At 35.3% G+C, this 19,428-nt stretch overlaps 4 protein-coding genes across 4 annotated transcripts; 3 read left to right on the top strand and 1 right to left on the bottom strand.

Annotated features, from left to right (window-relative positions):
• The first annotated feature begins 3,703 nt into the window (after positions 1–3,703).
• LOC107845121 lies at positions 3,704–5,745 on the top strand. The gene is made up of 6 exons (XM_016689377.2): positions 3,704–4,202; positions 4,281–4,398; positions 4,610–4,797; positions 4,886–4,977; positions 5,118–5,267; positions 5,367–5,745. Exons 1-6 carry the CDS (start codon positions 3,884–3,886, stop codon positions 5,505–5,507), a joined length of 1,008 nt encoding a protein of 335 aa, XP_016544863.2. The 5' UTR covers positions 3,704–3,883; the 3' UTR covers positions 5,508–5,745.
• Positions 5,746–5,847: 102 nt separating this feature from the next.
• On the top strand, positions 5,848–8,306 carry LOC124887649 (dynamin-related protein 4C-like). The gene is made up of 2 exons (XM_047397319.1): positions 5,848–6,606; positions 6,798–8,306. Exon 2 carries the CDS (start codon positions 7,400–7,402, stop codon positions 7,994–7,996), a length of 597 nt encoding a protein of 198 aa, XP_047253275.1. The 5' UTR covers positions 5,848–6,606; positions 6,798–7,399; the 3' UTR covers positions 7,997–8,306.
• A 961-nt stretch (positions 8,307–9,267) lies between these two features.
• LOC124887896 (serine/threonine-protein phosphatase 7 long form homolog) lies at positions 9,268–11,466 on the bottom strand. Its single transcript, XM_047397822.1, has 2 exons — positions 11,392–11,466; positions 9,268–11,217 (listed from the first exon to the last, which is right to left on the bottom strand). Exons 1-2 carry the CDS (start codon positions 11,464–11,466, stop codon positions 10,666–10,668), a joined length of 627 nt encoding a protein of 208 aa, XP_047253778.1. The 3' UTR covers positions 9,268–10,665.
• LOC107845122 (putative dynamin-related protein 4A) lies at positions 9,415–10,661 on the top strand. Its single transcript, XM_016689378.2, is given in 2 exon segments — positions 9,415–9,769; positions 9,772–10,661. Coding segments are annotated over 2 exon segments (1,245 nt in total).
• Positions 11,467–19,428: the final 7,962 nt, after the last annotated feature.

The following is a 19,428-nucleotide window of genomic DNA, read 5'->3' as shown; positions in this document are numbered from 1 at the left end:
CGCCAACCAACGTGGGTTTGTTTCACTCTTTTGAGAGAAAATCTTATTGAGAACGTCATTTTTAATTTAGAATAGACTTTGTAATATGTAATTTCGACTAGTTAAAATTTTAATGCGTATATTAAATATTAAATAAAAATAAAAATTCATAAGAATGAGTATAGTACTCCCTCCTGTCTATTTTATTTCATACACCTTTCAATAAAAATATTAACTAGAAGGTATTTGATTAAATTAGTCTCAAATTTTTTTTCAATTTTGTATTTCTCTCTTTTGTACCAATTATTATCTTTTATGTTTATGACTAAGAAAAAGATGAAAATAAACAACTAATTATGTTTTAATTTTTTAAAATATTAATTATTTTGAAGGTACGATAAGTAAAAATAGTCCACTTGTTCAGAAGTAACATATTCTCTAGTATATATATTTCCCTCACACATGTTTTGATATATATTTTATTTAAATCAAAAGTCTATTGGAAAAAAATAAAAAAAAACTACCTATCTCACAAGAATGAGGCTGTTATTATATGTCTGTTAAAGAATATGAAGGGCTTTATCTCATTTTTTAATATTATTATACCTAAACTTAATCCAATTTGAATTTTTTGGTTAAAGGTAAAAAGATCCTAATCATTTTATTGCACAACGTCAAAAGGGTGTGAAAATAAAGATTGGCAGGCTCTATAATATTCTTTTCGACATTTCCACAAGGCTTTTAGTTGGTTGCTCAACAGCAATCAATTTTGAATTATTGATTAGTTGCTTTAAAAGAAAAGTTGGCTGGTTCTACACACTTTTTGACATTTCCAATATGTGATTTATTTTTTAGGATAAATTTATTTCCTAAAAAAAGGGTCATTATCAATTTCTCAGTCAAGTGAATTAAAAAAGGTGTCAACAAACTACTTGGATACAGAGTCACTGTGATGGAGTTGGTATTTACTACTACACCCTAAATTAGAGATTTTGAATTCAAGTTCTGGATATAGAGTCGTCTTTTGGTAAAGAGCGTTTTATCTTTTATAGTTAAAGAAAGTGTCTCGATAAATTCAAAATTAATCGAACTCTAATATAATATACATGAATTGAAGCTCATCTTAAAGAAGAAAAAATATCAAAAGATAATCTCAATGTCATAAGACAGATGTTTTCTTGGAGAGGGACTAACAAAGCACCATCATGACTTATGGTTGAAAGTGTTCTTTTTATATGCAATTTTATTTTCTTCTTTTATGCTGGTAGATTCTTAGTTATCCTTTTAGATATGACAAGTAATTAGTTTTTATTATCTAAAAAAAAACGTGAAATAAGTTGGTTGATATGTTTTCTATGTTGAGATTCATGCTAGTATTTAACTCTTTTTTGTGAAAAGTCATTCATATAATCGATAAACTATCGATAATCGCTAAATCAAATATCGAATCACTTGACATATTTTTTGTTTTGTCTTTTCAAACGGTATTTGACACTCCCATCAGAGCTCGATTTTTTATGGAGCGTGCGTTGCATGACCCATTCAGAAGATAACACTCTGAACATGATTTTTTTCATAATGAGGACCCAATCCCAAGACCTATTATTAGAATAGAGTGATCTAACCATCCCACCACAACTCATGTTAGTGAATCAATCTATATCTTATAGGTTTGGTTTGTAATTACCATCTCACCACAACTCATGTTATTGAATCAATCTATATCTTATAGGTCCAGTTTGCAATTTAGTATATTCAAAAATCGTTAATCAATAAATCGAATTGTTAGAGCGCAAATATCCAACTGAACTAACCGATAAACACTCTGATATAAAGCATAAACTCCCTATTTTTGCCTCTTTATGGAGTTAAAAATTATCTCAAAAGCACGAAATTTTCTTTACTTTTGCATCAAATCAAACAGAGAAATTTGTGCTTCGATTAAAAAGAACAAAAAATAGTTGATTGTCTTCAGATATACCAACAAAATTAAGTGGGACACTAGAACTCTGAAAGGTACTTACTGGACATTTTCAAGTTAAGTGGCTTATGTTTGCTGAACAACTTTGTGAGCTACTATAAAAATGAGCCCACAAATCTTTGTTGCATATGGGCTTCACCATTTACGTGTCCATCTACAAGTTTTTCATTGAAGATTTCAAAAGAGACCATTTGAAGTCCATCCACAAGTCTTTAGCGTAATCGATAAAGTCGGTGTTATATGACCTAGAGGTCATGAAGTCAAGTCACAAAAATATCGTCTTGCAAAAATATAAGATAAGATTATGTATAATAGATCTTGTGATTCGGTCTATTCTCAAAAAATCTCATATAAAGCTTTAATGCACCCATATGTCCTTTTAAAATAGACCATTTGGTTGGTATTAGTTTCATTTATTATCCTCAAAATTTAATTTGGAGTTTACTGGTGTCACTTATTTGAGATGATCAATTCAGTTAAATCACTTTCATATTGCAGTTTACAAACACATGACCCTATCTCTACTTTCATTTTTGTTCTTTTTCCCCTTTTGTTATAGAAAAAAACCCCTTGTTACTCTTCTATTTTTTCACTATTTTCCTTTGTTTTAAATTTTTTGTTACTCTTTTTTTTTTAAAAAAATATTCTTCTAATTGTTGCACCTTTTTTAACAATGTTACAAATTGCATTTGATTGTTTAAATGTTACATAGACATTGGTGTTTACATAATTGGTGATTATGTAAGTAAAATTGGTTGAATGCGAGTAAAAAAAAAATTATTCATGAACAAATCAACAAAAGCACATAGACATACATGCTTAAAATCAAACAAAAAACATCAAAAAATTCAAGAAGGCACCTCATCTGAGGTTATTGTTAGGATCAAAATAATCAGGTGTCATGCGAAAGCTAAGAAAACAAAATTCTAAAGATTTCAAATAAAAATACAAACTAGAAATATATTAAAAGAGACACAATAATCAAGCGTGGTTCGATCAATCATGAAAAATTTGTGTTTTAAGAAAATTTCAAATATGATTAGTGAGTCAGGACAAGCATCCAACATTTAGATCTACAAAACCTTTTTTTTATTGATGAAATTAGACGCGATCTCTTGTCTTTCAGGGGTGGCTCAAAGGGTGAGGCTAGTAAAGCCTAAGTTTTAGGCCTTCAAAATCTCTAGGGTCTCAAAAATTTTAATTATTAATTTATGATTTTATTTTATTTTTGATAATATTGAATATAGTAAAAAAAAAAAAACTATCATTATTCAATAAAAATATTTTGAAACTTTGAATTAAACTACTCAAATCTTAATAATAATAAATAATATGTTTATAATAACATTCATGGTAATATATTGAATAGGCATGGTTAAGGTATTAACTTAAATCAATTTTTATTATTATAAATAATAATATTACTCTGTAAAATATAATACAATATTAAAAACAACAATTATGAAAAAATATGAAAAAGCAGCATATATTTTTATTTATTACTAGTTTTTGAAATTTTGTGGAAGATTTGAAAAAATGTATCGGTAAATTTTCGAAAAGGAAACTACAATTATGAAAACAATATGAAAAAGCAACATTAAATTTTATTTATTACTAATTTGAAAAAATGAGTGGGTAAATTTTCAGAAAGAAAATTATATTTTTTTTTCTACAATACAAATACAAAGCAAAAACAGATATGGAAAGGTATGTACGTTGACATTCAAACTGAAAATGCAACGGTTATTAACTTCCCCTTCATTCCCACTCCTTCCTTCCTTTCACTCCTACCCCTTCCTTCCTGTATATTATATACTGTACTATTCCATTGAAATCTTTTCAATTTTCTTCTTTTTTTTTTACTTGTCCAGAAGGCGTCGCTTGGTGTTGGCCAAGCGTCGTCGTCGTCGTCATCTCAGGAAAATGGACAATCCAACCGCCATTGTTCCCTATCATGACCCTTTTGATGATGATTCTTCTCTTGTTCAAATTTCACTCTTTGATGATGAAAATCCAATCATTGACGGCCCATGGGACAATGAACCTTTTTCACTCTTTCATGAAAATCCACCAATTTTGATTTCTGATATTGGTGTCTCCAACACTGATCCAATTTTGCTTCAATGTAGTAATTATTTGGTTGGGAATAGTACCACAAATACTGAGGGTGGAGTTCCGGGGACTAATTACTGTAGTACTTCGCATAATTGCCAAATTTTAAGAGAAATCACTCATTCCGATGGTCAGTCAGTTTTATCTCTTTAATTTCTCTGGTTTATTTCTTTGTGCTAAGTATATTATTGGTTTGTTTCCTTCACAGGCTTGCAAATATCTAAGCTTGACATTTATGGAACACTAGGAAAGATCAGTCATGCAGTTCTTGAGAAATACACAATGGATTTTTCTTCTCAAACCCATAAGTCATCCCAGATATTTGAGTATGGTTACTTCTTTTTGTACTCCTCTTTTGTTTGCTCTATTTTAAACCTTTTTTTTTCACTTGTTTGACTAAATTATAACTTTAGTTTTTATATTCTGCTTCAACAGTTTTAGCACTTTTTGTACTCTTCTTTTGTTTGCTCTATTTTAATCCTTTTTTCACTTGTTTGACTAAATTATAACTTTACTTTTTATATTCTGCTTCAACAGTTTTAGCAATGACAGTACAAACAGTGTGAAGCAATTTTTAGTTCATTATTTTGAGGCTTGTAAGAGTGAAGGTTACATTGTGCTGCTAGACCCACTATGCAATTTCTATGAAGCTTTAGGTGTTGGATCTGATGGTGGTGACTGTTTTGACATTGATAGTCTACTTCAATTATCTCCAACAACTTCTCGTCAGTAATGTTGTTGCTTACTCCTTTAATCTAAATAAAGGATACAATAAATTACTTTCAAATGATCTTGCACAATATTGTCCTGCAGGTGATTTCAAAATGGACCAGCAAGAAAAGAGAAATGAAAGTGAAGACAATAACAGTGACGTGAGACATGAAAAGATCTCCCTTTCAGCACAGGTTTGTAATATGCACGCAGAGAGTATATTAATATGACATAAAAAAGGACTTAATTGAACATTTTCTTCAAAGTTTCTTTGTTATTATAACATTCATGTAGAGATTTTGCGTTCTGATCTCTTTTTTCTTTGATAGAGCAGAGGGAAAGAACTGGAAAGTTGAGATTGAAAGACTTTGCAGGGTATCTCCATCTTCCCATTGAGATAGCAGCTAAGAAATTGAACATATGTCCTACTGTGATGAAGAAGGTTTGCCGAAGGGATGGCTTGTCGAGATGGCCCTACAGAAAGGTCTCTTTCTTTTCGCCTATCCTCCCCACCTAATTTCTATATTGCGTCAATAATTGAGGTCACAAAATTTTCATACTGCGTTGGAAATTATTATTGCAGATTAATAGCATTCAGAGGAAGATATCACTTAGAGAAAAGTGTTTAAGCTCTAATCATGTTGAAGAAAGGGCGAGTGCAAAGGCAGCCATTGCGAAGCTGGAGCAGGAACTTGACAACATTTTTGAAGCATTTAGTAACTAAGTTGATGACTTTTCCTTCACTGAAATCACATAGCTTTCTTAAAAATTACTAGTAATGTTCAACCAGTTTTGTGTCCACATATTTAGCTTATTACTATTAATTTATATTGTATTTATAGTTTGAAGGCAGATCTAAATGTACAAAATGAGCTATATTGTATCTATACTGAACATAGGAGATTGAAAGTCTCATATTTATTCCTTATCCAGATTTTTTATATAGTGAAGTTTGATATATGTGACAGGAACATGCGCACTTTCTTTTCCCCGCATTTCCAATATGCTTAAATGGTCACAGACCCGAAATAAAATAGTTTCTTACAATACATTTCATTGGTTGTTCCATGTGTGATTTTTGTTTGTACTCATGCCAACTTCCTAGCTAGTTAAAGGACAAAAATATGCCTATTTTATTCTCATTCGATGCTCAAAATATACCATGTTCAGGAGAAATTTCCATTCTAGTTCAGATTGTTGTTTTGCCACTCTGTTGACTTTTTGCTCACAAGAATCCGTAGAGCCAGCCTGTTTGCTAAATGGCTCTTCGGATACATCAAACCAGAGGATATTTCTCTAAGCAAATTGTTGAAGACCATAGTTCCTTTCCAACATTCACAACTAGAAATCTACATTCACTTAAAGATTTCCGTGTTCGAGTTCATTAACCTTTTTTGACAAGAGGGTTGATCGGTGTTGGATATATATGAAGCTATTGCGGCTACTCCAGAAATACTGTTGTTCCATCTTCAAGAAGAAGAAGAAAATGGCGAATGTTGAGAAAGTTGTTGGTGTGAAGAAAGTGAGGCAAAAAGATCCAGAAGGATGGGATTTTTGTGAGCATGACATCATAGAAGGAAGGCATTGCTGCTGAATCACCTGTTGATGATGACTCCTTTGTTCAAGCCAAGGCATGGTCCTTATTTCTTGGTAAAATTGCTGGACATTTAATTTGGTTGAAGGTTAGTAGGGGAGAGAGCAGAGGATATGTCTCAGTTGATTGAACGACTTTCCAATCTGCAGAAAAGATTTGTGGTTAGAGCAGCATCTACATGTCGCTGTTATAGCAGAATTAACTTTGGGACGTTGCACTGAACTCCAGGGTATGATTCTTCTTTTCCGGTACTACACATGTTAAACTACACTGATAGCGTAAAAAATCTATTTATTGTCAGTCTACCAGGAACATTTTACATAGCACGAGCTTAGTGCACTGGATTGCCTCTTTTGTTTTCTCTACCTGGAACGTTGTAGATAAATATTTTTCATAGCGGAATTTTGTTTGATGATGCAGAAATGAGCAGAAGAATGGGATCACGCGGATATAACCAAATGGGATTACAATATGGCTGGAAGCTGAAGGATGGGACTTATCTACAAGATTCTCGTTCTACAGTTGTTAGCTCCATAGTTTTCTTCATGCCTCTGACAAGAGAGTATAGAGTAGAAGCCACAGTGGTTCGTAGCATGGCCTGGTTTTCAACAGCAGTCCCTGTTGTTTTTGTTGACATTCAAACTGAGCAAATCAGCAATTTGGTATTATTCCTCTCTACCTTTTCTGGTTGAGTTTAACTTGTATACGCTGAGTGTAAAAAGAAGTTTTTACAATATCAGGTCACTTAAATCACTACAGAGAGTCCAAAATAAGGGGATTATATATTAACCTGGATAACAGGTGACGACTGTCAGTGTATATAATAACTAAATTCCTACTGAGTTTACCCAAACAAAGTTGCATCGTGAACTTTTCTTCATGGTTATTTGTGTAAAGGAGAGGAGAAACACCAATGGAAAAGCATCTCACTTGGAGTATGAAGCCAGATTTGGGATAGACATTAAGCGAACGGACAGATGAAGTAATAGTCAATCGTGGAGAGGATTATTATCAAAGTCTTGATGTATCATTGTGATAACTATCCACAACTTCAGAGTTCTACCAGAAGAGCTGCTCAAAATCTGATGGCAAAGAGGAAGGATGAGTCAGTTGATTGGGTAAGGAAGATCATTGGGATGGAAACACAAACTGATTATACTTGTAATCCGGAATATGTAGCTAATTGTAGCAAGTTAATATTCATGGAGATAATGAACGATCAGAGGAAGCATTCTGTACTAAACCTAGAAGGAGGGATTGGGGTAATTGATGTTGGTCATTTGAGGAAGCATCTAGGTGTGGTACAGCAGGCTTTTGAACTGAAAATGAGAATGATTGCCTATTGGAAGATTGTCTTGATGAGGCTGGTGGATTCGATGGCGTTGCACATAATGTTCAGCATACAAAACATAATTAACAAGGACATGGAACATGAGATAGTTCAGGAGCTGATGGCACCTCAAAGTGGTGGAATAGAGAGAATGCTCGATGAGTCTCCACTAGTTGCAGAGAAGCGCAATAGGCTCAACAAGAGTGTGAAGCTGCTCCAGGAATCCAAAGAAGTGGTGTCCAATGTCACGGACAGGATATCATTCCATGGCGATCAAGAAAGGGATTAGAGTGTAAATATGTGATGTTGCAGTGGGAACTGTGGAAGAGCTTTCTCCTTATAGTCCGATATTCTTCAACAGTTCTAATTAGTATCAAAAACTACCTAGTAGTACAATTTTTTGGTTTTGTAAAAACTAAATATTTTTGTTGTGGAATGCCTACAAGTGTAGTAGGAATTGAAGTGTATGTGCCGCTGTGCTTGTATGTAGTCCTTGTCTTCAATTCCGTAGCTGTTAGATATATGTAAATCTTTGTCTTCTTATTTGCTGCTTTGAGTGAACCATTTTGAACTTAAATTCGTGCTGTTTCCTTATCAAGAATTGCTTATTAATTCTGCAAAATTTACATGCGCAAGTCATTGAGATCAGAACTCAGTATCAAGTTCCTATAAAGGGAAGGACGCGCTATATGAGATCAGAACCTAAGCTCTTAAAGCATGAAAAGGAGACAAAAGAATTAATAGTCAGTTTGCCAATTAGATAATGTGAAACATGCATCCATAGTCCAATTATTATTAACATTATTCAGAGATCTAAAGCATCATTCATCTTCTTCAATGACAGTGGCTTCAAGATTGAGCCGAGCATCTATGGAAAAAAATTTCTCTATCTTCTAAAAGTAAGGGTAAGATCTGCGTACACTCTATCATTCTCAGATCTTATTTGTGAGATTACACTGAATTTGTTGTGTTGTCCTTTCTACGGCAGAAAACAAGGGGAGTCACTAGTGATTTTCATACCTGAATTATCAACTATGGAATATTGTCAGGTGAGTTAAGCTATAAAATTCCCATAAACTCGTAAGTTAGCGCTCTGAATCCGCCATTGCTATAAAGCTAAAAATAACTTGAAAGTTGTTATTTTTAAGAGGAGCAATTATTGATTCATTTACAAGAAAAAGAAAGTTATATGTAATACCCTCCATCTAAACACATTTTTATCATCAGGTTATTTGAAAACCAAACTATTACAATAATGTGAGGATAAACCTTACAAGAGATTTATTAGGAGTTAAAATAAGTTAATTGATCCTAACTTAAGATCGATGTAAAACACTTTATGCAAACAATCCATGTTTTAAAACATCAAATAGTATGAAGAAACATTATCTGAAGATTTCTCCAACTCTCAAAGCTACAAAGTTTCCAGTTAATTTGTCAACTGCTCAGCCTACTGCCTTGGTGCCAAAAAATTGGAAAAGATAGGTCCAATAAACTGGTCTCAGAAAAATTGCTCTAGTCAAACTGATTAACAAATATGTAGTAATAAAATTGAAATAACAATCAAAACAAATACGTGGACTGCATTGAAACTAACAATACAATAAATAACAACCATCCAATCGATCTGCAAAGGTTAAGTACTTCGCAAAGAGTATATAAAAAAGCAACAATTAAGGAACCAAACACATTCTGATAAAGAAAACAATGATGGAAACATCATCAACAAAACCTTCCAATGTTCAAAAAATGGACGATTCCTCGTCTTCAGAGTCACTTGCAATTGATGTAGTAGCACCATGTAGTCCTCCCATTGTTGCATCTGTCAATGATAGAATCAGGCCACTTCTTGATTGTGTTGATAGGCTCCATCACCTTAACATAATGCAAGAAGGAATTCAACTGCCAACTATCGTAGTAGTTGGTGATCAATCATCTGGAAAATCCAGTGTTCTTGAACCCCTTGCTGGCATCATTCTCCCTAAGGGACAAGGCATTTGCACTAGAGTTCCTCTTATAATGAGGCTACAGAATGATCCACAATTCAGTACTGCACCACATCTATGCTTGGATACAATGGGAAGTCAGTCGATGTTGATGAAGTTAGCGTTGCAGATGCGATCATTCTTGCTACTGATGAGATTGCTGGACATGGTAAGGGGATATCGAATAAACTCTTAACACTTGTTGTGAAAAAGAATGGTGTCCCTAATTTGACCATGGTGGACTTACCTGTCATTACTAGAGTTCCTGTTCAGGGACAACCTGATGATATTTATGAGCAAATTTCTGATATTATCAAGACGTATATATCTCCTCGAGAAAGCATAATCTTGAATGTTTTATCAGCTACTGTTGATTTCCCAACTTGTGAGTCTATCAGAATGTCTCAAAAAGTGGACAAAACAGGTGAGAGGACTCTGGCTGTTGTGACGAAAGCGGATAAAGCTCCTGAAGGATTGCTTGAGAAGGTTACCGCGGATGAAGTGAACATAGGACTTGGTTATATTTGTGTCAGGAATAGAATTGGGAAGGAGTCTTATGAAGCAGCTAGGAAAAATGAGGCAGGGCTTTTTGAAAACCATCCACTTTTGTCCAAGATTGGTAAGTCCATGGTTGGCATTCCTGTTTTGGCTCAAAAGCTGGTGTGCATTCACGCAACCATTATTTCGAAACCTTTGCCTGATATTGAGAGGAAAATCAATGACAAGCTTTCTACGAATTTGGCTGAACTCAACAGGCTACCTCAGCATTTAAGTTCTATGGCTGAAGCTTTAACGACTTTCATGCGTATTCTTAGTTCATTCAAGGACTCGTTAAAGAAAATTCTTCTTCGAGGGGAGTTTGACGAATACCCTGAAAAAAGAGAAACGCACTGCACAACTAGACTGGTTGAAATGCTACATCAATTTTCTGACGAGCTACATGCGAAGAATTTCGATGGAAGGGATTAGAGCATTAGAGGAAACCAACTGGATTGGACTGCCCAACTTCCTTCCTCGACACCTTTTCCTTAATGTGTTGCAGAAAAGAGTCAAGGAAGTTGCTGCGGTTCCAGAAGATTTTGTGGGAAGAGTGTGGAACTATATAGGGAGAATTGTTATGAAAGTGTTGATGCATCACTGTGGACAACCAAAGGGTCAAAAATGCAACATGCTCCAAATGGTCACCTCTTCTTGCAAAATGTTCCATCCAAGCATGGTGACCGATATGTAGTTTACGCGCTTTAATACCTTTGTGAGCTTTATGAAGATTCTTTTCAACTTTAACACAATCATCGGTCTTAACAGGTTCCAACACACAGTGCCCCAAAACAGAAAAACTACCCAAAACTACCATATCCTCCAAGGTAATAGTTGCTTCTCCCCATGGAAAAATGAATGTATTAGTCTCCATACACCATCTCTCTGCTAGAGCAAGAATCAAATCATAGTGCTTATAAATCTCGAACATTGGAGCTAAAATAGCTTCAAAGATTCCAGCTTTCTTCCATATTTCTTGGTGTAAAGGCTAGAACTCATTCACCCATCTAGACCATTCCTTCATGTATGAAGAACCACCCCTAAACTTAACCTTAAGTGAAGAACAAGAAGAAATTTTGGATCTTGAAGGGAGAAAAGGGAATTTTTTAGTAGAGGGTATTGTTGGTTTTAGAAAATGGGCAATTCTAGAAATGGGTTTTACTTCATCATCAACAAGTGAAACCATTAGCTTCTCTCTTTCTTCCATGATGATTGAATCATCTAAAGAATCAACCATTCTTGAATTTTTTTTTCCTTTCTGTTTTACCTTGTTAAGTGTGGGGCCTGATTAATATGTAATGTACTGATTATATATTAATGTTCACGCGGTTCAACCTCCGTGGTAAGGCGATTGACCATTACTTCATCTGTCCGTTCGCTTTGTCAAGATAGATATACAACTCGGTCAACAGAATTGACTAGCATTAGTATTTATTGTATGTGGTTAATTAGTGGAAAATGGTATTCAGTGGTTAGTTAGTTTACAGTTGTACACAACTACAACTGTCATTAGAGTATGTGATGTATATATATATATAGTACAATTTACATAGAATAAGATAGTTTTTCAGTTCCCAACTTTTTCCCAATCTTAGCTTCGTTTTCTCTCAGAGAGTTCAAGCTTTTATTTCTCATCAATGGAGATTTTCATTCTTAGTTATTGAGCTTGATATGATTCTCAACATGTTATCAGAGCCAGGTTCTCTCAGAAATCGCTCATTCTACAGATATTTCTAGTTTCTTTTGTGCTTGCGATTTTGCGATTTGTGCTCGCGATTCTCTTCTCAGTTGAACGTTTTCGCTCAATTCCTTCAATCTATCCTTCATTGAATTTTATCGTATCATTTTTTTTTTGTAACTCTCACTGAATTTCTTTCAATTTCTACTTGATATTGCTGATTCAATGGCGGAGGAACAAACACATCAAACTACGGCACGGGAAAACATCGTTGACACAACGAATCCCCTGTATGTACATACATCTGAAACTGCATGAACTGCTCTCATTCCGTCGATTTTCGATGGCACTGGATATAGATCCTGGAGACGAGGAGTGCTTAGGGCACTTTCAGTGAAGAACAAGACCGGATTTATCAATGGAAAATGTGGAAGGCCAGTCGAAAATTCACCCACACTCGCACACTGGGAGAGATGTGACAATATGGTGACCCTATGGTTGTTGAACTCACTCTCCAAAGACCTAGCGGACAGCTTACAATATGTCAACAGTGCACAGGAACTCTGGCAAGAGCTGGAGGATCGATACGATCAGACGAACGGTGCTAAAATGTATTAATTGCAGCAGGAAATCACTGATCTGTCGCAGGGAACACTTGAAATCACTGGATATTATACTAAGACGAAGAGACTTTGGGAAGAACTCAATACTATCGATGCGAATGCAGCCTGTACATGCCAGTGTACTTGTGGAGGAAAAGCTGGAATGCACAAGGCTGAAATGGATCGCAAACTCATTCAATTTCTGATGGGCCTGAACGAAGTGTACACAATTGTTAGAGGAAGTATTCTGATGATGAATCCACTGTTATTTCCACAATATATTTGGATATGCAGAATCTGTATATTGCAACAACAACTTCAATTCGAGTTCAAGTATGAACAAGAACACAATGAAGTATTAAATACCCTCAACACACGATCAAAATGACCTTTCTAAGAGGTATATTTATTTTTCAGAAAATAAAGATAAAACAGAAATGATTAAGGCTAAGTTGTCCGAATTCACGGATTTTCCTTAAGGAATAATTCCCCTCACTTTACCCGAGGTTATGGAATCTTCCTCCCAGGATCAAATGGCCTTCAATTCAACTATAGCGGTACCTCAAATAGGCGAATTCTTCGAACACACTCACGGTTTGAATGATCATACTTAGAGTATTTTTAAGACAAGAAGAAGAAGTTTTTAATCTGAAAATTTTTGTATTTTCTATCTCATAAACCTGCATGTCTATTCACTTAAACAATGCAGTAATTTTCTGAAACAGTGCACTGGTTCGCTGAAACAGTGTGTACTTTCATTGAAGAGTTGCAACTTTCTGAAACTGTGCAATCTTCTGTAAGAGAAGCAACAATCTGAAATAGTGCAATCATCTGTAACATCATTTCAAACAGACGCATCAGTTCTGAAACACTGTTACTGCGTGTATATATCTCATCGATCGATCATTTGACGAAGCCGAAGGCGAAGCCGAGCCGAGCGAGTGACAACGACGACGGCGCGAGGCATCATCTATTTCTTGCCTCACTTTCCACGTGGAGTAAGTGTTTCTCATTATAAACACTCTCAAGTTCTCTTCTTCCACCAATGTGGGAGAAAGAGTAAACTTGTCAAAATTGAGTACACTTTCCATTTTTGGTGTTAACTCAATTTTTTTTCTCTTCCACTTAATTTCTCCATTTTTCATTCAACACACTTTCATTACTATGAACCCAACATCCACTACCAAGCATTGCGCAAGCTTTCTCAATTCTGATTTAGGAAGAAAAACAATGAGAGGTCAGACCTCGGAGTCAACTACCTCTCAAGTCTACGTCTCTTCACACTCGGGGAAATGCAAATGAAGGTTTTAAAACAAGTTATCAAGAAGCTAGGCAGGGAAGTAATTAATATGTTAGAGGAAGCCAATATGGAAATCATTTTGGGACTAGTGGATCAGGACTATATAGAGGAAATTCAAGCAAGTCTAACTAGTTCTGCGATTATTGTAAGAAGCCTGATCACATCAAGGATAAATGTTATAGACTATATGGCTTTCCCTCGGATTTTAAGTTTACAAAAGGGAAAAATAATGCATCTGCAGCCAACACTCATGGTGATCTTGAAAGCAGACTTGACCCAAACCATAATGATGGAAGTCACAAATGCACTGTGAATCAAGGAACTCCGAACTTAACTCAAGAACAATATGCACAGTTGATAACTCTGTTGAGCAATTTCCATGTAAATGCAAAGTCAGGATGTGAGCCAACCATGTACACCAGTGGAGCAGTGAATCTCGCAGGTATAATAACTTGTCACTCTTCTATGACTAAGATTGGTAATCTCTCATGCGAATGTGAAATTTTATCTGCTGACTCTTGGATATTGGACTTCGGATCCTCACATCATATGACATATAGGAAAACTTTACTAACCAACATTACAACATTACCTTATCCCTTTCTTGTGACATTACCTAATGGGTACAAAGTGAAAGTAACAGAAATTGGTGATGTTTTGCTTGGTCCATCATTAACTTTGCGTAGAGTCTTGTTCATACCTAGTTTTAAATTTAACCTTATTTCAGTCCACTGTTTAACTCTTTATCTGCAAAGTGTTGTCAGTTTCAATAAAGTTTCATGTGTCATGCAAGCCCCTTCACTGAAGAGGCCTCTGGTGATTGGTAGACCAAGGAATGGGCTATACTACTTTTGCCCAAAATGTCACCAAGATAATTCATCAAGTCAGTCCTCCGCTTGCACTTCATCTCCTACTTTTAATTTATTTTGTTCATATCAATCTGTGTGTGATAAGAATGTAAGCAGTAGTCAAGTTTCAGCATCAGCATCTCCTTTATCTGATATTGTAGAAACCTCATTGCATGCTAATAAAGGAACCTGTTTTGATATGAAATCTTGTATATTTTCTACATCTCATGTAAAATGTTGATCTCTTATGGCACCAAAGGCTAGGATATGTACCTTTTATGAAAATGAAGGGGATATCTTCTTTACCAAAATCTTTATCCTCCAAACAATCCTTCATGTGCCCAGTGTGTCCAATGGCTAGGCAAAACAAATTGTCATTCCCTATTAAGACCACATCCACCACCAAGTTGTTTGAACTTTTACACATTGATATGTGGGGACTATACAATGTCTCTACTCATGATAATTACAAGTATTTCCTCACCCTGGTAGATGACTTTAGTAGATCCACCTGGACACATTTATTGAGATGTAAAAGCAATGTCCTACAAACCATCAAAGGCTTTGTCTCTCTCATAGAAAACCAATTTTCTGCCAAAATTAAAGTTGTAAGGTCTGAATTGGGTTAGAATTTGTCAATAATGAGACCATGACTTTCATCCAAGAAAAAAGTATCATACACCAAAAGACCTGCCCATATATACCACAACAAAATGCTGTAGTCGAAAGAAAACACAAGTATCTTTTTAAAACAGCAAGAGCTCTTCTATATCAATCCAAACTACCCCTCAAGTATTGGAGTGAGTGTATACTCACAGCCACATACTTGATAAATAGACTGCCATCTTTAATTTTGAAAGGCAAATGTCCATATGAAATGTTACACCAGAAGAAACCAAATTACAATCATTTGAAAGCTTTTGGATGCTTTGCTTCCTACTACACTCAAAACACACAAAGACAAGTTTGAACCAAGAGCTACTCCACATGTATTCCTGGAATACCCTTTTGGTGTAAAAGGTTACAAAGTTCTTGATCTTGCTACCAAGAGATTACATGTTTCTAGGGATGTACAGTTTTATGAGCATATATTCCCTTTTTCTTTGTCTTGTAAACATTCAAGTTTCCCTTCTATTTCAATTTTGTCTGAAAATAATATAGATACAAATCAAGCACTTCATATTGATCATGTTACTGATACTGAAGTACCTGTAGTACAAACCTCAAATTCACCAGTTGAACAGAGAAATGATACACTCACTGATGTTGCACCTTTTACTATACCTTGTACTGATGATGTACCATCACAACCTATTGTTGCACACAGGAGGTCATCTAGATCACATACTTTGCTAGCTTATTTACAAGACTACAACTACATACTACCTAACTTGCAGTCCACACCTAAGCTCAGCTCAGACACACCAACCACCTCTCTTATTGCTGGAATATCTTTTCCTTCCTTATTCCATCATGATTATATTACTTCTTTTAGTCTAAATAGTCAGCAGTTAATGAAGACCATTTAACTTGAAAGTGAACCATTTTGTTATGAGGAAGCAGCATTACACTCTGCTTGGCAATCTGCAATAACACAGGAAATTGAAGCACTTTATGACAATCACACCTGGGAATTAGTTCATCTGCCCAGTGATAAGAGATCAATAGGTTGTAAGTGGGTTTATAAAATCAAACATAAGGCGGATGAAAGTGTTGAGAGATTTAAAGCAAGGCTGGTAGTGAAAAGATACACTCAGCAATATGGCATTGACTATACTGAAACCTTTTTACCCATAGTCAAGATAACCACTGTCAGGACTTTACTTAGCCTAGCAATCAAGAAGGGTTGGACTCTATTCCAATTAGATGTAAACAATGTTTTTCTGCATAGAGACTTGCATGAGGAAGAATACATGGAACCTCCGCAGGGTTTACTTCTAGAAGATACTAATCTGGTTTGTAGGTTGAAGAAATCTCTTTACGTCTTGAAACAGGCCAGTAGACAGTGGTATGATAAACTTGTTGAATCACTATGCTCAAGAGGTTTTACTCATTCTGTACATGATTACTCATTATTTTTTAAGAAACATGGAAAGTCTATGGTATTTGTTGCTGTGTATGTTGATGACATAATCCTCACTGGGAATGATTTGAATGAAATCCAACAACTCAAGCAGTTTCAAGACAACAAATTTAAAATCAAGGACCTTGGATAGTTGCACTATTTTCTGGGGCTGAAGGTTCTGTACAAGGACACAGGCGTACTTATCTCACAAAGAAAGTTTGCTACTGATCTTCTCAAGGAATACGAATGCTTGAACTATATTACTGCAGCATCCCCACTTGATTCAACTGTCAAGCTCAAGGCAACTGAAGGAAAGTTGTCAGATGATCCCACTGTATACAGGAAATTAGTGGGCAAACTAAACTATCTTGTTAATACAAGAATAGACATCGCTTACAGTGTACAACACTTAATCCAGTTCCTGCAAACACCAAGAGAACCATACTATAAGGCTGCCTTACATGTGCTCAGGTATTTGAAGAATGATCCTACTTTGGTTGTATATCTCTCAAACAACCCAAGTCATGCCATTACTGCATATTGCGACTCAGATTGGGCTGCATGCCCAGATTCAAGAAGATCAGTGAGTAGTTTTATTGTTTTCCTTAGAGATAATCCTATTAGCTGGAAGTCGAAAAAACAACGAACAGTATCTTTGTCATCAGTTGAAGCCGAGTATAGATCAATCAGAAAGGTGGTTGGTGAAATAGTTTGGTTGGAAAGACTACTTACCGAGTTTGATGTGGCACTACCTAAACCTATCAATGTTTTTTGTGACAATCAGGCTGCGGTCCACATTGCTCACAATCCTGTTTTTCATGAGAGGACAAAACATATAGAGGTGGATTGTCATTCTGTTCAAGATAAATTGAAGGAAGGGCTCATTCAATTACAACATGTGTCCACCAATATACAACTTGCTGATATCCTGACGAAATCCTTATCTGGAGTTAAGCACCATGATGTCCTTAGCAAGTTGGCAGTGTCCTACCCACTTCCAACTTGAGGGGGTGTCAAGATAGATATACAACTCAGTCAACAGAATTGACTAGCATTAGTATTTATTGTATGTGGTTAATTAGTGGAAAATGGTATTCAGTGGTTAGTTAGTTTACAGTTGTACACAACTACAGCTGTCATTAGAGTATGTGATGTATATATATATAGTACAATTTACATAGAATAAGATAGTTTTTCAGTTCCCAACTTTTACCCAATCTTAGCTTCGTTTTCTCTCAGAGAGTTCAAGCTCTTATTTCTCATCAATGGAGATTTTCATTCTTAGTAGTTGAGCTTGATATGATTCTCGACACGCTTAATGTCTATCCCAAATCTGGCTTCATACTCCAAGTGAGATGCTTTTCCATTGGTGTTCCTCTTCTCCTTTTCTTTTCTGAAAACAGAATAGTTAAATAATTTAACTATGACATGATAAGTCATATTTTCTTTTTCAGGGATTTGTTAGTATTTATTTACTCAGTATCAACGGGGACAGACAGCTGCAGAACGAGCGAGCTGATTTAGTGCATTTATTTGAGGAGGCAAATAAAAGCAAGCAAGCATCATCTTGAAATTATTTCAAGGCTAGAAGGGAAGAGTCTTTTGCCGTCAACTGTTAGCTCGGAAGGTCTAATATACTGTTGTGATCGTGCGGTCACTCTCAATTTAGCAATAGAAAGGAAGTGAAAAGTATTAGACTGCAGTGCATATCATGTCTTGGCCTAATCAGATAAATCAAAATACCACATGCAGGACCGATTGGCGCTGCAGCTCTTATGCCTCCAAATTGAGACCATCAGCTGTTCGTTTTCAAGTTTCAACACGTACAATACAACAACAACAACCAAGTCTCAATCCCAAACAAGTTGGGTACTCTACTCTTCACTTTAATCTCATCTCAGTCAGCAGTTCAAAACCATGTATAGACGAAATTTTGTCGACTAATGGAAGGAAGTGAAAGCGCTATATGCATATCGATGATCATCGCATGTCTTGGTCTAATCAGATGATTCAAGAAACCACATGCAGGATCTACTGGCTCTCTTATGCCTGCCTATTGGTAGCTTGATTATACGTCGACATGGGCTCAACAGCATGAATAAATATTTTCTGTTTGGTTGAAAATTCTATCTGACTTAAAGGGTGTCAAGTGGGTCGAGCAGATCCGACCCGGCCCTTGTAACTAACCCGGCCCGGTAAGCCCTAGGGCTTTAGGGTTTCGGGTTCCAGGCCGGTTATTTTTTTAAAATGGGCCCGGACCAATCCCGGTCCGGATACCTTTTTTTTTTTTTTTTTTTTTTTTAAAAAAAAGGGAATTTTGGGCCAAACTAGCCGTTTGGACCCAAAAACGGCTAAAAAAAAAAATTAACTTTAAAAAATATTTTTTAATCCCAAAAAAATTCTATAAATACCATACAACTTCAAATCATTTTTCACACAATTTTTCACTCTCTCAAATCTCATTCTCTCTCAAATCTCTATTCTCAATTCTCAAATATTCAATATATTTAATTTCTTAAAGTGTTCACTTTAATTTTTTAATTTTTCGTTTACAAAGTACGAACGGAAGTTTCTAAAGTCGCAACCTTCGGATACTTCCAAAATTTGGTATTGTCGTTCCATCTCTTACGTTTAATTTTTATTTATTGTATTAATTGTTTAATATTTAATTTTATTATATTTGTGTATTTTGAATATTTTTAATTT

Source organism: Capsicum annuum, chromosome 10 (genome assembly GCF_002878395.1).
Source record: "Capsicum annuum cultivar UCD-10X-F1 chromosome 10, UCD10Xv1.1, whole genome shotgun sequence".
Taxonomy (NCBI): Eukaryota; Viridiplantae; Streptophyta; class Magnoliopsida; order Solanales; family Solanaceae; genus Capsicum; species Capsicum annuum.
This window is presented reverse-complemented; position numbering and strand designations above follow the sequence as displayed.

Excerpts from the sequence above, each read along its gene's own strand:
- LOC107845121 (XM_016689377.2), top strand. The coding sequence starts at position 3,884 with ATGGACAATCCAACCGCCATTGTTCCCTATCATGACCCTTTTGATGAT. Across the intron at positions 4,798-4,885 it reads ATTATCTCCAACAACTTCTC|GTGATTTCAAAATGGACCAG; the intron begins GTCAGTAATGTT and ends ATTGTCCTGCAG. Across the intron at positions 5,268-5,366 it reads CGAGATGGCCCTACAGAAAG|ATTAATAGCATTCAGAGGAA; the intron begins GTCTCTTTCTTT and ends TTATTATTGCAG.
- LOC124887649 (XM_047397319.1), top strand. The coding sequence starts at position 7,400 with ATGTATCATTGTGATAACTATCCACAACTTCAGAGTTCTACCAGAAGA.
- LOC124887896 (XM_047397822.1), bottom strand. The coding sequence starts at position 11,466 with ATGGTTGATTCTTTAGATGATTCAATCATCATGGAAGAAAGAGAGAAG. Across the intron at positions 11,218-11,391 it reads TTTCACTTGTTGATGATGAA|CCTTTACACCAAGAAATATG; the intron begins GTAAAACCCATT and ends AATGAGTTCTAG.